The 21,161-nt window shown below is 44.5% G+C and overlaps 1 protein-coding gene across 1 annotated transcript in view; it reads right to left on the reverse strand.

The window, feature by feature from the left end:
• Window positions 1-1,266: 1,266 nt before the first annotated feature.
• The window catches only part of tmtc2a (transmembrane O-mannosyltransferase targeting cadherins 2a), a 49,279-nt gene continuing 29,384 nt past the window's right edge, over window positions 1,267-21,161 (reverse strand). Inside the window, exons 3-12 of the mRNA XM_053415353.1 lie at window positions 16,925-17,759; window positions 15,451-15,565; window positions 14,579-14,664; window positions 13,439-13,623; window positions 13,238-13,316; window positions 12,051-12,172; window positions 10,296-10,377; window positions 7,571-7,685; window positions 5,726-5,789; window positions 1,267-2,960 (exon numbers count right to left, since the gene is read on the reverse strand). Of these exons, the coding sequence (XP_053271328.1) occupies window positions 2,763-2,960; window positions 5,726-5,789; window positions 7,571-7,685; window positions 10,296-10,377; window positions 12,051-12,172; window positions 13,238-13,316; window positions 13,439-13,623; window positions 14,579-14,664; window positions 15,451-15,565; window positions 16,925-17,759 (1,881 nt within the window). The 3' untranslated portion in view covers window positions 1,267-2,762. The remainder of the gene's footprint in view (window positions 2,961-5,725; window positions 5,790-7,570; window positions 7,686-10,295; window positions 10,378-12,050; window positions 12,173-13,237; window positions 13,317-13,438; window positions 13,624-14,578; window positions 14,665-15,450; window positions 15,566-16,924; window positions 17,760-21,161) is intronic.

Consider the following 21,161-nt stretch of genomic DNA (forward strand, 5'->3'; position numbering starts at 1 on the left):
TCAGGGATGAGTCCAGCAGAGGTCCCTGCTCGCACGTGTAACAGATGAGGAACAGCAGTGGACCTCCTGGTCAGCTGTGGCTGCTCCTCATCGTGTGAAGGGGTTTTTCAATCTAAAGGCAGGTTTTTGTCGTTATTCCTGCATAAGCCTCCTGCAGAGTGAGGCTGCAGCTCATCAGGATCAGGTTTAAAGAAACTCAGCTCGTGTCTTTACCAACATTATTATTACTTCACTCATTCAAGCCGTATGCATGTTACTGTAATGAAAACCTATAGTGACATATAAATGAAATAAATTGTTTTTTTTTCGGTTAGAAATCTTACATTACACATATTTTGTCAAAAAGTCCAGTTGGAGAGGACTTTATTTGACATGAAGAGACATTTGAAATTAAACCCCTGGTTGGTAAAGCCTGCAGAGACCCTGAGTGAGGGCTATGGCTGAGGGGTAGGTCGGTTGTCCACCTACTAGAAGGTAGGCGGTTCGATCCCAGTATCCTTGAGCAAGATGCCCCAAATTGCGCATTTTAGAAAAAAGTGCTGCCCATAGATGCATTGTATGAATATACATATATATATATAAATACAAACCATTAACCATAATGGTTCCATTCTAGTCTTTGCTGATGTGACAATATGTCAAGAGCAAAAACGTCATTAACCACATTCATTTATCTTGCCCTCCCTCCACCCTCCTCTTTCTTTCATCCCTGATGAGTTTGCATCCCCGACATTAGCATCCCTCCATCCCAGACGACTTCAGCACACACACACATACTATGTGCTCGTTTCACATTATGTGGGTTAATTTGTTTTATTTTTATTGCTCTGATATTGGTATTTTCATTTCAGACTGAGCTGTTTTCCAGATCCAGGCCATCATCTCTCAGTGAACTATTTCAGATGATTTAATTGCTCCTGAGGGTGAGATGGACAGATTCAGCGATGAGTCGAGCAGATGGTGTTTAAAGAGTTTCAGAGCTTTCTGTGCATAACAAACACAGCTTCTAATCGGTTATTATTATTATAACGTGAGACTGTATACGTCTCGGGAGATGTTCGCTGAGTTCTACTTTGAAATGTTTGAAACTGGGGCTGTGAGTTCTCACGCGTCGATAAGTGAGTCGAGTTTGAAGTCTAGAGTGTGTGAAGTCTAATTTGTGGAGCACTGTGTGTGTGTGTGTGTGTGGGGGGGGGGGGGGGTAAAAAACGTCTATACAGTAACAATATTTCAAAATTGAAATAACATTGTATGACATCAGCCGGGTGAGAGCAAAAAATCACGTTTTTTATTATGGAAAAGGTTTCATTGTTCTTTACAAAACACGGCACATTTTTTTCCGCTACAGGTTTATTCTATAATTTAACCAAATAATCACGAACGATCATCAAAAAAGTTCTACGATCATCGTAAGAGGCTCTCTCTGTGTCACCCACTCATTGTGTGACAGGAACCACAACCTGACGTCCCTGAGCAGAGAGAAAAAAAACAAACATTTTAACGTCATGTTGCCTCGGAGGAATGAGAGAGATGATTTCTTTCTAATGTGACGGACAAACAGCACAGTGTTGGGGCTCTTACACATAAAATAACACATATTAATAAATTAAATTGAATCACAGGAAATGAAACATCTTCGCTCGACACAACAACACACAAGTGACGACAGTTCTTTGCTTGGCACGAGAGGCGTAAAAGACTCAGGGTAAGATTTGGCACCGAGGAGGAATTTTTATTAACAATCCTTATTATTATTTTTTTTCATTTTTACAGTCATAAGCTTTTGAAATGCGCCTGGTGAGAAAAACATCTTCAGATGAGTTATTTTACTGTGTGTACAATAGAGCAGTGTTGTTAGAGGGCGGTACCTGAAGATGTCTGGCACGATTTGAATGTTAAGTATTCGGGAAAAGTTCAAGGCTCGATCACCCTGAGAGGAATTAGTCAGAGGTTTTATTTTGAAATTCTTTCATCCACAGATTTCACTCCTTTGATGTTGTCAGACTCACAATTGACAGTTTATCAAAGGGAAAAATCTTCATCTTCCTTCTAACCTTTTCCAATACCTGGTGCCTACATTACCCACAATGCACCTCAGACCGCCAAAAGCTCTGTAGGATATTCATTTGTGTCATGCTAACAATGGCTAACGTAGCCTTAAGCTGCAAGATAAAGAGCGCGCTGCCGACATCAGATTCACAGATCGCTTCAACTCCGTCTGGAGCCACACAAGACTTTATACTTTTTTAGTTCAAGTAAGTAGATGGTTTTCCCAAAATCTATTAGCAGACTTTGATGCGTGAAATTCAGAGGAGTTCCCCTTTAAGACGAACCAGCCTATGATCGTCTTTCATCCGTCATTGCCAACAACTTCAAAACCCACTGTGTGGAATCGATTTAAATACGTTTGCTACATCCTCACTCAAATTAAGTGCTCGAAAACAGACCCAGGATGGTAATTATCGTGGAAGAATAATTATCAGCTCATGTTTAATTTGAGACCTTTGATCTCAAGGTATTTCTCTTTTTTGGACTTTGAGTTCGGTATTTAATTTAACAACTAAGCATCACATTATACAATTTGTACAAAAGAGGACATTAGTTTTAGTAGTTTGAGCCGACGCATGTTTTCAGGAAGAGCCCGCCCTCTTGAATCATCAAATAGCTTCCGACAGAATCATGTCCTTCATCCCGTCCTGCTTCAGCCTCTGCAGGACGCTCCACGTCATCGTTTACAGAACAGTGCAGCAGCTCTCTCAAGTTCACGGGTCGCCCTTCTGCGTCCCGAGCTTAGTCCTCAGCCCCTGCCTGTCCATGATGTTCCACAGCTTGCGCAGGTTGGACTGGGTGATGGTGTCATCGGGTTTGAGCTGGAGCGCCCGCAGGTAGTTGGCCTCCGCTTCGGGGAGCTTGCCGTTCAGGTGGAGGATGGCGCCGAGGTTCATCAGAGCCGCCGGGTACTGAGAGAAGGGGGGGGGGGGGGGGGGGGGAAACGGTACAGACGTTGTGAGACAGGAGATGAGGTGTGTTTCGTGGCAACAACGTCAAACTTGAAAATCCAATTTGCATTCATTTCCAGCCTCATCACAATCTCACAGTATAGTAGCAGACGTGCGTTCTTCGACAGCTCTGCAGTGAACAAACAGGAAGCTACAGATTGTGCGTGGGCGAGTGTGAAGTGTTTATCGATGTGAATTTCGAGGTGTGTTTCTTTGAGCCCCTCTTTAATAAAAAAAAAAACACCATCTGGCCTGGAATAGTGTACCAGCAATGACAAGCTGCAAAAATCCAGGTCACAGATCTGATTCCCAGTGAGCCATAACTAACAAACACACCCAAATCTCAACCCTCTTCAAAAGAGTCATCTGCACCTCATCCCCTCCCCTCCCCCCCCTCCCACCGGCCTGGCCTCGCTCCCAGCCCTGCGTCCTCGCATGCATGACATATGGTTAGCAACTTGGCAACTGGTTCACAGAGTTCTCCGCAAAAACACGAGCGTTCATCTCCTCTTAACCCGGCGAGTTCTCTCGACCACATTCCACGTCTAAGGCAGCATTTAAAGACGGCTCTCTGGCAGTGGCCTGTTTGGAATGATTCAAGAGGAGGCTGGAGACGTAATGAATGAACGCAGTCAGAGTCAGAGTGAGAGGAGCTGCAGCTCAGCTCCATCGCTCCTACTTCTCACCTGGTGCAACACACGACTGTATTGAGATTGTGTTGCATTGCTCCTTCATCTGCTTTTATTCGTTCTTCCCACTGCAGAGCTCCATGAGCGGCAGAGAGACACACAAAGCCAGATGAATGACGTTGCCATTCTTCTTTTTAAACAACTAGTTGAAGAGCAATATACACTCTGGGCTGAATCCCAGTGAGAGGGATCAGGGAACAGGGAGCTGTGTTCACACGTGTGCTGTGTAGATAAGAAAGCAGCTACAGGTTTGTCGTTCGTTTTCTGTGTCTCTGATTTGATGGAGACAGTTTCCCTCTGAGGTCGAGTCTCTCTCGCTGTAATAAAACCTCAGAGTGATGAAACGCATGTAAACTCTTCATCCTCAGAAGTTAGATATGGGAATTATTGTCTTTACAAAACAAGATACCTGCATTGAATCACTTTTTAATATATCGGGGGAAATTAAGGAGGAGCCAAAGTGAAAGGATTGAGTCTTGAGCTCATCATATAATCGGTTTTTCATTCCCAGGAATAGAAACTGTTTACTCATTCTCCACAATGAGTGAACAGCTTCTATTCTGCTCACAGCTCAGCACTATACGAGGGATCAACCTCTATGTGAGCGCTGTAAATAAAGCAATTCACCCTGTGTGTGTGTAAAATTAAGTATTTTCTCGGGAGGCACATGAGTATTGCTTTTCTGAGCACGCGTGACGAGCGCTGGATCTTTCATCACCTGAGAGCTGCTGGATTCAGTTGATATTGGAGAGGCTTTCATTCACTAAGCAGGCGTGAGACAAGAGACGCTAATGATAAGAGAAACCGTCCGAGGGTCTGAATGCTAAATGATGACGGACTTTTTCAAACTAGAATTTAGAGTCTGTGATTTCCAAATTGAAATGTACAACCATGTTTTGAGAAAATTGAAGAGTAGCCTCGTTCATTTGGAGAAAATACAAAGAAGCATGTAACTGAAAGTGAAACGCTGAAAGTTTCGGATAAGTGGCTAAATTCTGAAGCCCGAGTTTAGTGCGATTTGAAAACATGGTAGATTCAATTTAAATAAAATTTGGCAAATTTGTGTTCAAATTAAAACCACAATGTAGATTTTGTCACTGCAATGTTCTATACCGAGCAGAATTACAGAGCTTCTGAGTTTTGTGTCGATTGCTGAACAGACCTCTGTAATAGTCAATATGTTATATACATATTGATTATATTGACTGCAGATAAACCAGGTAGGATGAACGCAATGTTTTCTAACTTGACCATAGAGCTAAGAAAGTGTTAATATATTGTAGAACTGAGGAGAAATAAATGTGAAGCAACCAGGCAGGTTTCGAACAGGCTCTGCACTGGTCGGGTTAATAACAGTTTGAAACAAATTAAAATGAACACAATTGGATAATGATATGTGGGGGTGCTTGAGTTCGTCTGACAGGACTGTGGAGTTAAACCAGACCCCCCCCAAAAAAACCCACTGCTCTTACAGGGTGAGGCGACATAACCCTGGTTCCTCCAGTGCAGGGCATGAGGAAGAAAATCTAAACCCTCTCTCGCCGACATGACAAATGAGGGCAGGAAGCTGCTCCTCAGCCTGGTCTGAAAACACAGAGGTTTCTGTGACTCTAAATTACCGCTCCCCGACTGGTCCACGCAGCCCTTTCCCTTTCAAAATGACTGATTCGCATGAGGCAGAAATACGATACAGTGGCCCCCGACTTCCTCGGCCGCATCTGTTGACTTCCAGAGACACGATACGGCACACGCACGGCTCCGTCTGTTTCACCGCGGCGCGATGGTCACGAGTGGGCTCGGTGAATTCCAGAATCAGACGGCAGGAAACTCTGGAGTCGTTTCTCTTCAGGAAGCACTTCGAGACGCGACGACCTTATGCAGAGTTTCCATTTTCTGTTTGCCAGGATCAACAGTGCCATGACAGTGCTACTGCCTGATGTCAGGATGATGGGTAATAAGCCGTGTGTTGTAAATTGGATTTAAGGTGCAGGTTTCCGTGAGAAATGCTAACAGGCCAACCAACCCCCCGATACTTACGTCTGGTCTGAGGCGGGCGGCGCGCTCGTACTGTTTCTCCGCGGCCTCATTGAGACTGGCCTGTCTGAGGAGAGAGAAGAACAGTGGGAGAGTCGATACTCACACAAGTATTCAACAGTTTTTTCTTTGTTTCTCTCAAAGCAAAAACACAGACTTGAGTTTATTCAGAGACTGATATGACTAATACTCTGTAGCACAAGCTTGTAAAATACTTTTAAACAGCGTTCTGTGTCAAGCGAGTAGTTTCTTTAATGAGTAGCTACAGTAGCTGTGTCATAAATGTCTGATTTGGCCGCATCGTTTCACCACATTAAGCAACAGTTAATCTCCTCCCTATATATATGATTTTATCCAAGGAGCGAATGAGCCAGACTTTCATAGTCATCATCTTTAAGTGACCTTCCTTGGTTTCGTGTAGTGAAGTGATACAGAGTCATTAAACGACTGATAAAGAATTGTAATATAAGGCATCATCCATTAGGAGGAGAAAAGGAGGGAAGTGTCTTCCTTGTGATTCTTTCATTTTCTGAAAAGAACAATGCATTAGAATTATCCCTAAACCGTCATGAATCGATTTTTTCTTTTGATTGGACTTTGGTTTTCTATTTCTGGATTTAAATCTCAGCTGTTTGCACTTGGAGTTGATTATTTCCTGTTTTACTTTGAAGCTCATTTCCTTGTGCGCCTCTCTAACTTGATGTCTCTGTTTTCCCTCCTTCCTGACTGTCCTCACCTGCTCTAATGAGGCACATCTGAGTTTCAGGATCTCCGCCCACTTCCTGCTTCTCTCTCTCTCTCCTCTTCCTGTTCATCTGTGAAATTACCTCAAGCTTGAATTTGGCTGGTTTCCTTCTTTTTACTTATTGTGCATTGTCTATAGCCTCCTCAGCATTATGTCTGCTTGTGAGTAAAACCATTTCTATTTGCATGATATCTACAAAAACATGTTATCATCCTAATTATGACCATCAGTGTAAAAAATGTGCATTTAAAACAAACCAATTAGATTCCTAGTTCACTTTTATCAGCAGCTTTAACTTTAAATCCAGCCAATGACATTACACAGTGACTTCAGAAGCTGAAAAATATGTGGAGCAACTGACTCGGACGTTTGCGTTCACACATCCAGCCCCTCTGGAAAAAAACGGGTCTAAAAGTAGCTTCAGTGTCAATATCCAGTCGGACTCGAACACAGCAGAATGATCTGTCCTTTAGATTTACTCTGACGTGTCCAAAAGACAACTTCGGCCAAAGCCTGAGACTTTTAACTTTTTTTTTTTTAACAAATCCTCTGCGGTGTTGCTTTTATGGTGGAGGCTTGAGAGCAGTGATGACTTTTCCAGACATGTGGAGCGAAAAGGAATCGAGGCACGGTGCTCCAGTGATTCCTTCAGCTGCTGCGAGTAAAGGACGTTCCCACTCTCTTTCTGACACCTTCTTTAAGACTCGTGCGCTGTGTGTGTGCACGTGCTTGCCAAACTTTAAGGGGGAATTCTCCAGTGGCTTCTTTACAAGCCCTGGACTGAAACAGCACCGTGATGGACTGAAACTGCAGGGCTGTTTATACATGTAATACATAATAGCTTTATGGCAGCTATTTCCATCCATAGAGAGGAGGTTTACTATCCTCTACCCTCACGCTGGTATAACTCATATATAAAAAGCTGTTTACTTAATGGCAGTGGTACAGAGTAAACCCACAAATGGTGAAGCAGCACAGCAGCAAACGTTGGCTTTTCAACAACCTCATTTCTCGAAGGAAAAAAAGAGTTTATTCCATTTTTCCGAACCGTTTGCTTTTTTTCCAGTGGGGGGGGGGAAACTCCATTTGTAAGTTTAACCAACCTGAGCATGTGAGCAGCACTGAAGACCACATCAAACTCTGAGTTGTCCAGCTCCGCCGCTCTCTCTGCCATCTGGGCGGCCTCGCCAAGTCGGGACTGCTCCAGTAGAAACTGACCTGCAGGGGGGGGGGCGGCAGAAGAAGGTCTTAAACTTAACAACGTGTAGAATTTTCTTTTTTTGCTAGTTACTTTAGCGATGGGAATGCTAACCTGTTGATTTGTTTCTTAGCTTGCAGTTTGGTGCAGACAGAAATATCTCAGTATTAGACCCAGAATGTATATAAAGATGGCCGACATGACAGCTTCCCAGAAGTGAAGCCAAAACATTCGGATGGCCCCCTTGTGGCTGGCTACAGCACATACACCTCAACAACTCGATGTCAGCAGATTGGACATGGACGAGCTAAATGTAAATGTAATTAATTTGTTTGATGCTTTAAAACGGAGGTTAAAAAACAGAATGAAACGTCATGATTTACAGCTGAGACTGACTCCCGATTGGTCGAGCGGTACTATCGTTGGGACCTCAGTACTGCAGCTCCGCTCTACGACCCCTACTGTGCAGGATCTGACGTTGTGTTGTGGCAAACTGTTAGAAGTGGTATTGACAGAGCAAGAAAGACGGTGAATGAAGCAGTGACAGGTGAAGATGGAAACTGACGGGGGAAACAAAGGATGATGAATGGAGGCGGTGAAAGACACAGGTGCCACAGGAAATGCAAAGAAAGCGAGGGAGAACTGAGCGGCGAACGAGTTGAAGGCTGCCTCAGTCTCGGCCGCAGATGTTACTTAGTGTAGGAAGAGATGAAGGTGCATTGAGACGTGCGTCCGTTTGCTGAAAGCTTTGAAAACAACTATTTAGAATCAGGTCTGTTTGAATTAAAACACGTCTCTGTGAACAATGGCAGGAAACGGGGCCTTGCCGTAGCAATCACCCTCTGTGTCCTCACTTCCTCGCCCTCCCTCATATGTGTGTGCGTGCTTGTGTGTGTGTGTGTGTCCGCCGTGTGATTATGTGGACAGATACCATCGCTCCTTACACACTCGCACCCGGAGCTCATCCAGTGAACCCAGGTTAACTAAACCAGCCAGATCTGAGATAAAAAGGCGAAGGACCAAACCAAATAAACATCACCTGTAGCAAGAAGCTACAAAATAATGGTTAAAAAAAAGAGAAAACAGGCGGTTAAAGGGGTAAGAAGGGGAAGCAGCTTGGTCCAAAGACAGCAAACGCAACCCCCCCCCGCAAGGGACCAGATTAACCAAAACCCCCGAGATATGGCAGCGCAGAGAAAGCACCCGCAGGAACGGAGAGAGATACAGAGTGGGGAGAAACGGGACGGGCGCACAATGGGGCTTTCAGCGAGACGGGGCAGCTTTCAATTCCTATGAATATCTCGGAGATAGCGACATGCAGCGGCAACAAGCGTCTTCCTCCGCACTGATATGACATTCAGTATTAACAACGCGGCAGGAGGACGGCGTTATCCTGTTTCACTCCGTGTTACAAACAGCAAACTGTGTCTCCTCCCTCAGATAAACACACTACACGTCTGTTTGTTATGTGTGTTTGCACCGTCTGCGAGGCCTCACACTCCCAGCACTCACAACACTAAGTTTAAGAGCGGGGGAGTTAACGTAATGAATTTTTGGAAAATATAAACAGTGAGGGAGTCGACACTTCAAAAATGATTAGGACCTTTTGATTCTTTCCAAAATCCTCATCAGGTTAAATGTCAAATTGACTGTATTTTGACCAGAGCCCAACTGATATGGATTTTTAATTAAGTGGCCAATACAAATATTCGGGAGTAAAAATGTTGGAAGTTGTTTTTTTTAATTGGCAATGATTAAACACTTTAAATTCAAAATAAATTATATTCTATAGTTCAACCACAAACGTAACCCATCATTTATTGTAAATAATAAGATAACAAACTTTTTTCTATGTAAATAACCATGAACACACATCTTCTCTTCTTGCAAACTGATGTCTTCTTAATATCGGAAGTCACCCTTTCACCTTATTCATCGTAACTTGGTGGAAGGATGTGGTGTGGGTCAAAACTTATGAATTTAAATGTTCGGTGCGGATCGAGATCAGGTGGCAAATTCCTTTTTTTTAACATTGGGAGGAAAATACAGATGCCTCTTTCTTCAAATGTCTCCTGTGGTTGACAGAGCAAAGCGATTTGAATTCATTTCCTACTTTTCCACCAAAACATGCCAGAGGGCTTCTCATCCAAAACTCTTGCATTTCCATGTTCTTCTCAGAGAATAACTCATGAATCTTGATTAAAAAAAATCTGTCATGTACAGGGGCCTGATATCAATGTAAGTGTTTATGGTCTGGGGGCCGTGGGACCTTGTTGGATGAATGCAACCCCCCAAGTGTTTCTAGTTATTTCTCCCTTGTGATGAGTGGTGTGTGGTTGTGTGTGTGTCTCTCTCCCTCTCCCCTACACCTTCACTCCCTCCTCACCTGTGAATCATCACAATCAAACACACCTAGCTACCGTTCACCAATCAATCCGGCTTCAAGAAGCCTGCACCGGCTGCCAGTCTCTGCCCGAGTATTACCAGGAACATATGGTTAAACTAGTGTGGCTGTTGTGACATGTTTTAGCAGAAAAGTAGGATATTTACTTCAAATTTATATTGTCTTTGCTCTGCCATCTGCAGTAGACATGAAGGCTTTACAGTGTCTGGTAGTAAATGGTTCTCACCATAGTGCATGTAGCAGGTTCCTTTTGTCGGGTCCAGTTGAATCGCTCTCAGAAAATACTTCTCTGCTTCTGTCTTCTGCCCCTAAAGGAAAAAGATGGAATTAATTGTTTGTACTTGGGATTTTACAATGGGAAGAGAGATTGAGGAAAACATGTAGCAAATATCAGAGGTCGGAATCGAACCCTCGGCTGCTGCACGAGGACTCGGGCCTCCGTAATGTGACATGGATTCACTTTCAAAAGAAAGAGGGGCGGGTCAAAGCTGTCGTACATAAGAAAAATGCTCAGAGATTCTGGGAAAAACACGTCGGGGGTGAACCACAGCCCCAGTCTTCAGTTTGACCTGGCCTCCCCACGTCGAGTATCGGGGATTGACTCCGACAGGACGGCCAAAACTCCAGCTGATGAAGTGATTCAATAAGGAAGCAGAGTAATTGCATTATAAGCCGGTCCACTGGCCCGTTGTCCGGGGTCCGTCCAATCTCCTGTTCCCTAGAACCTGTTGTAGTAGCAGAGGGGGGGGGGGTGTCTGTGTGTGAGAGAGTCAGGGGCCGGCGAGGATCCGGAGCCCCGAGCCCTGAGGGAGCAGCAGCAGATGTCCGGCCACACCGGGTGACTCGGATCTGAACCTGTGCTCTAGGTGTGCGTGTGTGTCTGTATCTTCGAATCTTTCAAACAAAGGGAGGAAATGATCAGAACGAAGCCCTAAAGCCCGCAGCTGCGTGTGCGTCAGAGCGAAAGGGCGCCGCACGGGGGTCGTGTCTTCGACTCGGTCCCCGAGGCCGCGGAAGGAAAGGGGTCAAACGTCTCCGCAGAGGTCGCGGGGGGGCACACAGCTCGGCTCCAGCGTGTAAACTTGACTCAGCTGTGAACACATCTGTTGTCCCATGAATGTGTATGTGTTTTTTGTGGGACGGAAGAAGTGGTGTGAGGAGAGGAAGAGAGAGTTTGTCTGCAGTTATAAAAAAAAACAGCGCGAGTGTAAGGTTCTGGAAGAGCCGGAGCAAACTTCGGCGTCCTTGATGTTCACCAACGCTCTGCTATAAATACAGATACACACAAAACAGCGGGGGACAGACAAATTATCTGGAAGTCGTCCAATCACAGAGAGACATGTACACCAGACAAACTCCCCGTGTCTGCGACCTTCAGACATCAGAAGCTCAGATACCTGTTTTTTCTTTAAGCTCTTTGGCATCAGTCCTGGATCAGGCCCAATTCAAGGTCACCCACGTAAGAGCATTTGGACTTTTCCACATATGAAGAAGGCAGCAGGAGACTTTTGGGGGTCAGACGTGTTCACAACAGGGAAATGTCCTGAAACTTTACATTTTTCATGACAAGGAAAATGTCTTGATTTCAATGCATGTCTGAAAGCAGGTATTGTGGCCACGGATGCTAGAGGTCAAACACTTCAATTCGTTAAATGGATTACGATTCCCTCTTGACATCGGATGAAAGGAGGAGTGTGTGTTTGTCGTGCACCTTTTCACAGTCAGACGGTCATGCCTCATAAGAATTATCACACTTCTCCAGGCTCTGCCGAGGAATCAATAGGAGGAGATTTGCCTTTTCTGCAGAGTCCCATAAGTCACTGAATATGTATTATTCATCACACCGCTCAGCCTCCTCACGTCCCATTTAATTACACTCAGCCAGGTAGTTAACCGCTGCAGTCGTTAGGAAGACAATGCTTCGTCTTCCTCAGTGTGTGTCTGTGTGTGTGTCTGTGTGTGTGTGTGTTATCGGACTTACAATGATGGACAGGAGTTTGCCGTAGGTGAGGTGGGCGGGGATGTGGTCAGGCTTGGCCCTGAGGGACTCCCTGTACCAGTGGCCTGCTTCCTCCAGCCTGTTCAGCCTCATGTAGGCCTCTCCTGAAACACGTCACACACCAGAGGTTACATTTCTTTGGCCATGGGATTATGCAAAAAAAATAACAAAATAATCATTTTCTTTCACACTGTTTTTAATCAGATGTTCTCTTTACCATTTTCCGCAATTTCCCAGAGAATAATTCATGGATCTTGATGAGAAAGCTATTCTTCCACAAAGGAGATCATGCCTCCCTGATAGTCATTGTTTTTGGCTAAATCACAAGTCTTGATTGAATCACTGTTATCAGCGGAATGTGTTCCACTGACCTACGCCAAGGAGATTAGGAATTTGTCTGCATTTGTTTGTCTGTCTGTAAATTAGCGGTTATGTAAAAAGTACTTATTGGATTTCCACGGAACTTGGTGGAAGGATGTGTTGCGGGTGAGGAAAGAGCCGATTTCATTGTTGGTGCTAATCCTTCATCCCCCCCCCCTCTACACACTTTTTTTTCAACATTATGAGGCGATATTCAAAATTCTTGTTGATTCCTCCGAGAATACTTAATGGATCTTGATGAAAACAATCAGGGGGCACTGACGTCAGATTAACAGAACCCCTGCCCTGTCTCCATCTGACCGAACACACTTCCTGCTCTCCCCCCCCTCCCCCCTTGAATCTCAGCTCTGCCATCAGGACGAGCTTCTCATAATATAATTAGTGTTACAATAACAAGTAGACTGACGTGGTTTATTACACGGATTAGTTTCAAGAGGACACAAAGTCAATCCACGCATTCACAAGCCACAGGCCTGAGACTCGACAGGTGGCTGGAGTCGTCGGAAGGTTTTGTTTGGCAACAAGTTTGATGTCATTTTGTTAAATTAATTTAATGGAAGAGCAAAATCCAAAAGGGAAACACGTGAGATTCAACACTGAAGCCCAACTTGACCCAGGAGTAAGCTGTTTATTTATCTTGCAAAAGTGAATAATATTATATTTGCCATATGGATGTGTTACATCATCAGACCACATTCAAACAAAGCAATGGACTTTTTACCCACTTATTACAGCTGGTGTGTTTTAAATAAAGATTCAGGGTGAAACAGGCTCCAACAGTAACTTACCCATCATGTTAAAAAGGCTGTGTGGTGCAAACTGTTTGGGCATTTTCTGCACCGCTTCCCTATAAACAGACAGAGCCTCCTGCAGTGGAGCAAAAATAAAAGAAAGTTAAATTAGCAAGTGCAGTTTTGGGTTTTGAATCGGCAGAATACAGGCAAATTCTAGTCCTCCTCCGGTCCTTCTAACTCACGAGAGACACTGACCTCCTGCTGGCCCTGCTCGTGCAGCAGCTTCCCCAGGTTGTACAGGCAGCTGGTGACGGAGCTCTTGTGGGCGTGCGGGTCCTTCAGGTTCTCGTCTGGGATTTCGGCACAAGTGAGGAAGGTGCGTTTGGCCTCTTCCAGGTTGCCCTGGTTCATCAGGATGATTCCCGTGTTCAAATACGCCGCTAAGGGAGAGAAAGCGGGGGGGGAAACGCAGTGTCACAACCTCCCGTCTCTTACAGATCTAGAACGACAAGTCCACAACTTTCTCTCGCTGTTACAGGTTTGTTAGAACAGGTCATTTTTTACTGGATTCATGCACATCTCACATTTCTATCTGCCAAGGTGGTTATGTTTTTGTCTCGTTTGTTTCTTAATAAGGGTTAGGGTTTCTTAGCAAAAACTACGAAACCGATTTCCATGAAATTTGGTGGAGGGTTGGGAGTGACCCAAGGATGTGGATCCAGGATTATTTTTTATTCAGTTTCTCAAATGTTTTTCTGATATTTTTACCAATTTCCAGTGAATAATTCATGTTTTGAGATAAAAACATATCTGACTGGTTTAGAGGATGGATAGCAGCTTGTTTGAATTTGGTTTGGGGATGCACTAAACTAAGTGCTATTCAGGTTTTATATATATATCGATTTATATCAGTATATCCATAAAAAACCTTGTTAAAACAAGTATTTGAGAAGATTTGGGCGATGTGGAAGATATTTAAAGTCCAAAAGAGGCACGACAGAGGTCAGAGGCAGATCAAATTACCATGAGAAAAGTATAAGGAATAAAAATAAATGAGGCAAAAAGATATTAAGCTAAGCGAGCATTAAAGATAAGTTATCAACCTGTCCTCTCTCCCATGCACGACTGTCCTTGGCAAAGTAGATGACGGGCGCTGATCACACATGTGAGCGCTCGAGCGTGAGATTGAGTCTCATCATTGGCCCATCGAGCTGAAATGGCCTGAGTGTGGCCCTCTGAAACGGCCACGTGTCAATGGTACATTAGCATAGAGAGTGAAGCCCGATGGTGATCCAATAAACGATCATCAGCTCAAATGTGATTAATCCAAACGAGGACAGCAGACGTAGCGTGAGCATCTAATCGCTGACTCGACCACAAAGCGAGTTGACTCACATGCCAGTGTCGGTCGACTCCCAATGGCCAGTTTGTAATAATGCAGCGCCTCGGCAGAGCGCTCCTTCTCCTGCAGCAGCAAACCTCTGATACAGAAAGAAACACACACACAAAAATGTGAGAAACACCACAATCTACACAACAGGGGGATTTGTCTTTCCATATTAAAAAATGTAAAAGCAAAGGAAGCGTTGACCGACGTGACAGCACATCAAAGGGACGAGGGGGGATTTTGGGTGAAAGCTAAGAAATAGAAAAACACAGTATCCCTTAACCGAGAATACCAGCGCATACCCCGAACATACCAAGCCATCCATCATGTTCAAATAGAGCCTCTGTTATGAAGAATGCGAAGTTTGGTACACCGTAGCTTGGTTTCCCCCGCGCCCTGTGTTGCTCTGCCAGCTTCCTGACAACCCGTAACTTGAGAGGGAGCGGAGGAGTGGGGGAAAGAAAAAACAATGTCAGCGTGAGAGCGGGCGGGGGGGGGGGGTCCGGGTCCGTGGCGAGGGTTTGACACCTCGCGACGCAGGATTTTAAAAGCGGGCTCTCCGTTCCCCCACAGGCCCGGCAAACCACGACTGATCAAATCAACGGGAGAAGGTACAAAGAGCCACCGGGGACACACACAGGAGTTGTTTTCCCCTTGTCACGCTCTTGCATCACGTCTCGCACACTTGCTCCTCAGATCTATATTTTTGAGTTTGCCTTCATCCAAGTTTTCTCCGCCTGCCACTTGATTCCTCGTCTTCTATTTATTCCCGCCCTTTCTTGTTTTTGCCTCTGCGATCTTGAGTTGATGGACGGGAGGGATTAGAGCTCTTTTTGGTTTCGAGCAAGAAGGAGGTGAAGAGGCATCTTAAGACACTCACAGGTTGTACAGCATGTCGGCCATGTTCCCTCGGTAGTGCAGAGCGTTCCTGTACGCCTCCTCGGCCTCCGCCACCTTGCCCTGGTTCTTCAGGACGTTTCCCAAGTTTCCCCAGGCTGCAGGAGAGAAGTCAGACAAAAGTTAGACTTTCAGAGGAGAAACACAATATTGGTGTAAAACAAACAACTGCAACCTGTTATTTAAATCACAAGTCATCATTATTTACTCATGTGCACGGCTACACTGCTTAATTTCAATATATATTCTATGTTATAAACTATGGGATTACAACCCATACTGCAGCCAGCCACCAGGTGGCGATCAAGACTCTTTGGCTTTACTTTAAGGAGCTGTCATGTCGTCCATCATTATTTACAGTCTATGGCTAAAATGCAGACTGGATTGAAAACATCTGCAGTCAGGAAATACAAATGCTATCGTTGTTAGTATAATGTTATATTGAATAATAAACCTGCACTATTTACTGTTTTTGTACGCTGGGGAATGAGAGTCTGAGCTTATGTCTCACAGGGATCAGTTTTGCCTGAATATATGAAACTTTGTGCACGTTTAATATGGACACCTGACGTTGTAACATTATATATGAGACGGAAAATGTGGAAAAGCTCAACAGGTCTCCTGTAAATTACTCTTATCAAAGTCAGTTGGCCAGATCTCCAAGCAGAGATGGTAAAATCTATTATTTTCTTACCGACTTTGCCACATCGTCACATCTTTCAGGATCAGAAACGAGATCGACAACAGTGAGTTTCCGAAGACACCTTGTGTGAGGCTATGCATAATCACAAGGGTTGGGTATTGTTTGAACTCCTTAGAGAACTTTTTTCTATCCAACTAAAATAGAACAAAACTTTCAAATGAAAAAAATGGTTGAGTTTTCCTCTAAACAAAAAGTTACTTCCACACTTTTTAACAAAATGCATTGTATCTATCTTTTGCAAAGCAGATGTTTTTTAAATCATAAACCTATGGCGTTTTAAAGCGATTTAAACTCAGTGGGGATGCTTCCTCTGTTTTACATCCTTAAAACAAAACCATACGCGACTTATAAAGACATTGCTGCATAGAAACCATTGCTCTTAAACTCCACAGGGTATCTTTCTAGGTTAGGGAAGCATATGTGAACACAGTCACTGTGGGGCAGCTGTGGCTCAGGGGGTTAGAGTGGGTCGATCCCCATCTCCTCCAGTCCAAATGCCAAAGACGCCCTTGGGCAAGATACTTAACCCCAATGGCCCCTGATGGCTTTGCCGACAGCGCGAGATAGAAGAAGCGCAGAGATGTAGCGCTGAAAGAACGTGTGTGATCATGGATGAATGTGGCTTGTACAGTGAAGCTCTTTGAGAGTTCGATAAGTCGACAAAAATGCTAAATAAATAAATGGGCCTTGTTTGAAACCAGCAAGAACGTTGCTCCCCCCCAGCCCCGCTGACAGCCGGGTGTCCTCCTCTTACCTTTAGCAGGATTGACACTGATCCCAGACTTGTAGAGATTCTCCTCGTTGCTCCAGTCCCTGTTTCTCTGAACAGTTCTGAGTCCATTCAGCAGCACGAGTCCCGCACAGAGACACAACAGGACGGCCCTGCAGCCTCTAGTCCTCAGTCTCACGTACACTGTCCTGGCACCTGCAGCCACCAGCAGACAGAAGCCAATACTGGGAATGTAGAGTACCCTCTCTGCTACTACAAAACCCACGTAGAAGAATAGGTTGGTGGCAGGGATGAAGGGCAATGACAGGATGCTTAATGAAAACAGCACCAGGTTTTCCGTCGGGGGCAGGGACGTCCGCGGGGGACAGTGGTGAAGTGCGGCCAACCCGTTCAGGGTGGTGTTCGGTGGCCCCTGGTCTGTGTTATGGTTTGTGTCAGGAGCGTGATAGCCGTTCCCGTTGGTGATCAATTTCCCATTCGCGACGTGGGCCTTCCCATTGGCCGCATTCACTTTGGAGGCGGGGCCGCAGAGTCCAAACCAAGCCAGGAGGAATAGACCAACGTAAAAGGCGACAGTGTGAAGGTTCCTCCAGTCGGCCAAGGATCGGACCAAGGGCACGGCGTCCATGGACCAATCGAAGCTGAGCTTGTCGGGGCAGAGCAGGAGCCAGGCGTTGACGGCGGGCAGGTGCAGGAAGGTCAGCGTGCGGGTGAGGAGATGCGGCGAGTCGGCGGCCGGGTTGTCGGAGTTGGAGAAGTTGGGAGGCTTGTTGCCCATCCAGTAGAGACGGGCCGACAGCAGGATCACTCCCCAGGAAGCCAGCCGACCGAGACTCAGCAAAACACTGATGTTCTTTCTCTGAAAGGGACGAGAGAGGAAAAAGTCAGGCTAAAGGAAAACACCTGAATCAACATTTTCGTCCGAGGCAGCAGTTTGTCTGAGCTTCAGAGCACCTGAAGTTGTTTTCCGTTAGAGAGCTGTTTTTTGATTTCTGTCAAGTTTCTCAAAATCTGGATCTGAGCAGCAGCTCTTCTCTAAGTTTATATTAATTCTGAGTGGATCCCAAGATATTAAAACAGGCATTTCTGCTGTTGTGATCATCAGAACGAGAATTTGGGTCTGATTTATAAATCCACCATTTGAAGGAAAGAAAAAAGAAAAAACTTCCCAATTTATCATTTCAAGAAGTAATCTCTGGAATGTTTTCGATAGCTGTCTGGAGCTGAAACCGCACTCATGTACAATTATGCACTTCTCTGTGACACTGGCAAATTAAAAAAGCACAGAGCCAGAAACAACGAGGCGCTGTCGACTTGGAGCAAGTTAAATCTGACAAATTGAAACTGGTGAAAGAGACGCACTGGGATTTCGGACAGCCGTGCGCTCTAATACATGTCACTGTTTACATCAAGAAATAATAATCCTAATGGATAATGTCACATTGAAAGCGATGAAAAAGATTGTTTTGGATTTCGTTTTGCCAAGACGTCAGGAGCGTTTTATTAAGGATAACAAAGGGGAAAACTATAATAACAAATAAATCAACGTATTTCCATTTAAGTGTGAAGTGAGGATTATTTCTATCATTTCTGGTGTATTAGTAATCCTCCCTCCCTTCAGTTTCGATCTAGTTGGGGTCAACTTTGAAGTAAATATGAAGCATGAGAGCTTTTCCCTTCCTAAGTCCTTCCTCGTTGCCTGTCAGAGTTGCAGCGAGTGTGACTGGTAATCAGCTTAGGTATTGTGTTGGTATGTAGATGCTGTTTACATCTCATAAGAGCATTAATACCCGAGCATGATCGCTATGAGGTCCTCTGGCACGCAACACCTTTCACCCCGGTGTCACACGCCGGGACTGAATGGCCTCTTTTAAAAAGAGCCCTAAGCTCAAAATTATGTTAAACTCCTATTGATACATACTTGGAGTGACATGGAGAGAGCGTTTGGTGGGTTACTCAATAAAATAAAAATGTAATCTGCAGGAATATATCTTAGATTCCAACCAGCTCTCCAGGGCGTAAAGTATAATTCCTTTCATTTGCTTCACTTTGGGATGTATTTCTGCCAGTTATAGTTGCTGGGACGTGATGACATCTTTGTCCTTTGGAACTTTGGATGAAGCTTTGTTAGATTTCATGGCTGGTCTCAGCAGGGAGAGCCATGACGTTGTTTCTTTGCTTTCCTGTCTGTCCCATTTCTTCAATACCACATTTAGACATTGATACACTCTGAAATCCATTACTGCTGAAACTTAAACATTAAAAACTGATGTCACATGGGCAAAGGCTTATTGTTGGAGACGGCCTAGAGCAGTATTGACCAAAGTACAGGCTTGTTATTCATGTTCCTCTGTGTAAACATGGACAATGCATCTCCACTTCCTCTTACTATCCAGGAATGAACCCAAAATATCACAAAAACCAAACTTGGACGTAAATCAGGGTAACAACATGAACTTTTACTTCTTAGTTTAGTCCATGTCCCATCCATTAACAAGGAGGAGGTGCCATCGAGATGCTTTGGCTTCACCATCGGGGCGCCGCTATGTTGTGTATCTTTAAGCTTATTTAACTTGTGGATTAAATACAACATAACATGAGTGATGATCAGCGATGCTGCTCACTTCCCATGTTCTGGGGCCATTTATTCTGTCCGAGCACATGAACTCTGTGTGAACCGGTCCTGGGTCCGAGCTGCGTCTGCATGTTTGCATCCTCTAAGTGCTGTTTAAAGTTCCATGTATCATTACACAGCACAGAACAAGTTTATATAATAGCGGTCGAGTAATAAATGGCTTTGATATAACTGATAATCACCACCGGAGCCGCTATAACTCAGACTGTGGATCTTGTATAGCCCTACTTTTAGATGTTATCGCTCCATAGAGGTTACCCTAATATCATTCTAATTCAAATTGTGTATAATCTGCTTTATACGAATGGCCCAAAAAGGCAGATGCAATCTTTTTTGTGCAGAAAGAAAGAGCTTTTATTTGTCTCATTAGTCAAAATTTGACTGAAATACTCTCTCTTTCAGAGTAAGGTCATGTGTGCACTTCCAAGAACCATAACACCAGTTATCCGTCCCCCATAACCCATGTTGGGATTAGAATGAGAGGGTTTGCGTTGACTCGCCTGACCCCTGGCTCCAGTGCAGTGATTGATTTCTCCAGCGCTGACACGGAAAAGCTTGTTTCTTGAGCAACTTAGATGAGGTGGGAATAACAGGCACGGCTTGCTGTAGAAAGCCAGAGCCCTCTTTGAGTTTGGCACAGAGCAAGGAAGAAAACAGGATATTGATTTGGAGGCTGAAAGGTGGTGCACAAAGGATAAGAGAGTCTCTCTAACACAAAAACGGGGGGGCGCTTATTGATGGATGAGCCCATATTGCCTGTCAGCCGAGGAAACTGTCTGAGAAATCCAATTCTGCTTGGTTTCAGAAGATAAGCCAATTCCAGCAAGAGAGTAATTTGCGGTATTTATGTGAATGAGCTTCACTCTGCCCCTCGCTGCCTTGTCTAGTTCCAAATCGCTCTTTAATTGAGTTCCTGATCAATCACCCCCCCACCCACACACACACACACACACACACACACACACACACACACACACACACGCACACACACACACACACACTGCAGATGAGTCTGATTAAGCTTTTTTTTAAGCTATGTTATGATTTCACAGTCAACAGTAAACAGTGGTTTTCAAGCCAACATAACTTTTTAATAATTTAGTTTTTTAGCTTTGTGAGAAAAAACTTTTCTTACTTATGGAGATCACGATGTGCTTTGTCTGTCACTTGTTTCATTACCTCACTTGACTGCCTGAAGCCATTGTGACATTTCCAAAAAGTACATGCACTTGAAAATGTGTATCAACTAGGGTGTTGGTACCCGACAGAACCTGCTGGGACCCGGGTTGGGTTCCGAGAAAACCCTTTTAAAATAATATTTGGGCTCGGTCAAGTCGGTTGTAGAGTACCTACTTGATATTTCTACACTGCACATGCCTGTGATCAAGGAAAAACATTGGGCAGGTCGGGTTCGGACACCAGAAACAGAAAGACTGCCCGGTTCGGTTAGTTTCTGGGCCCTCACACTGGAATCAAATATTTTTCTTCTTCTTCAAACTTCTGGAAATTTGTAATGTCATATTCTAAGGTTTGGCTTGTTACAAAAGTAAAAATACACCCCTGAAAGAATCAAATTGGGGAGAGAGAGAGACAGGCCAGATTTCTCTATTTTCAGCTCCGGTGCTG

Source organism: Pleuronectes platessa, chromosome 22 (genome assembly GCF_947347685.1).
Source record: "Pleuronectes platessa chromosome 22, fPlePla1.1, whole genome shotgun sequence".
NCBI lineage: Eukaryota > Metazoa > Chordata > Actinopteri > Pleuronectiformes > Pleuronectidae > Pleuronectes > Pleuronectes platessa.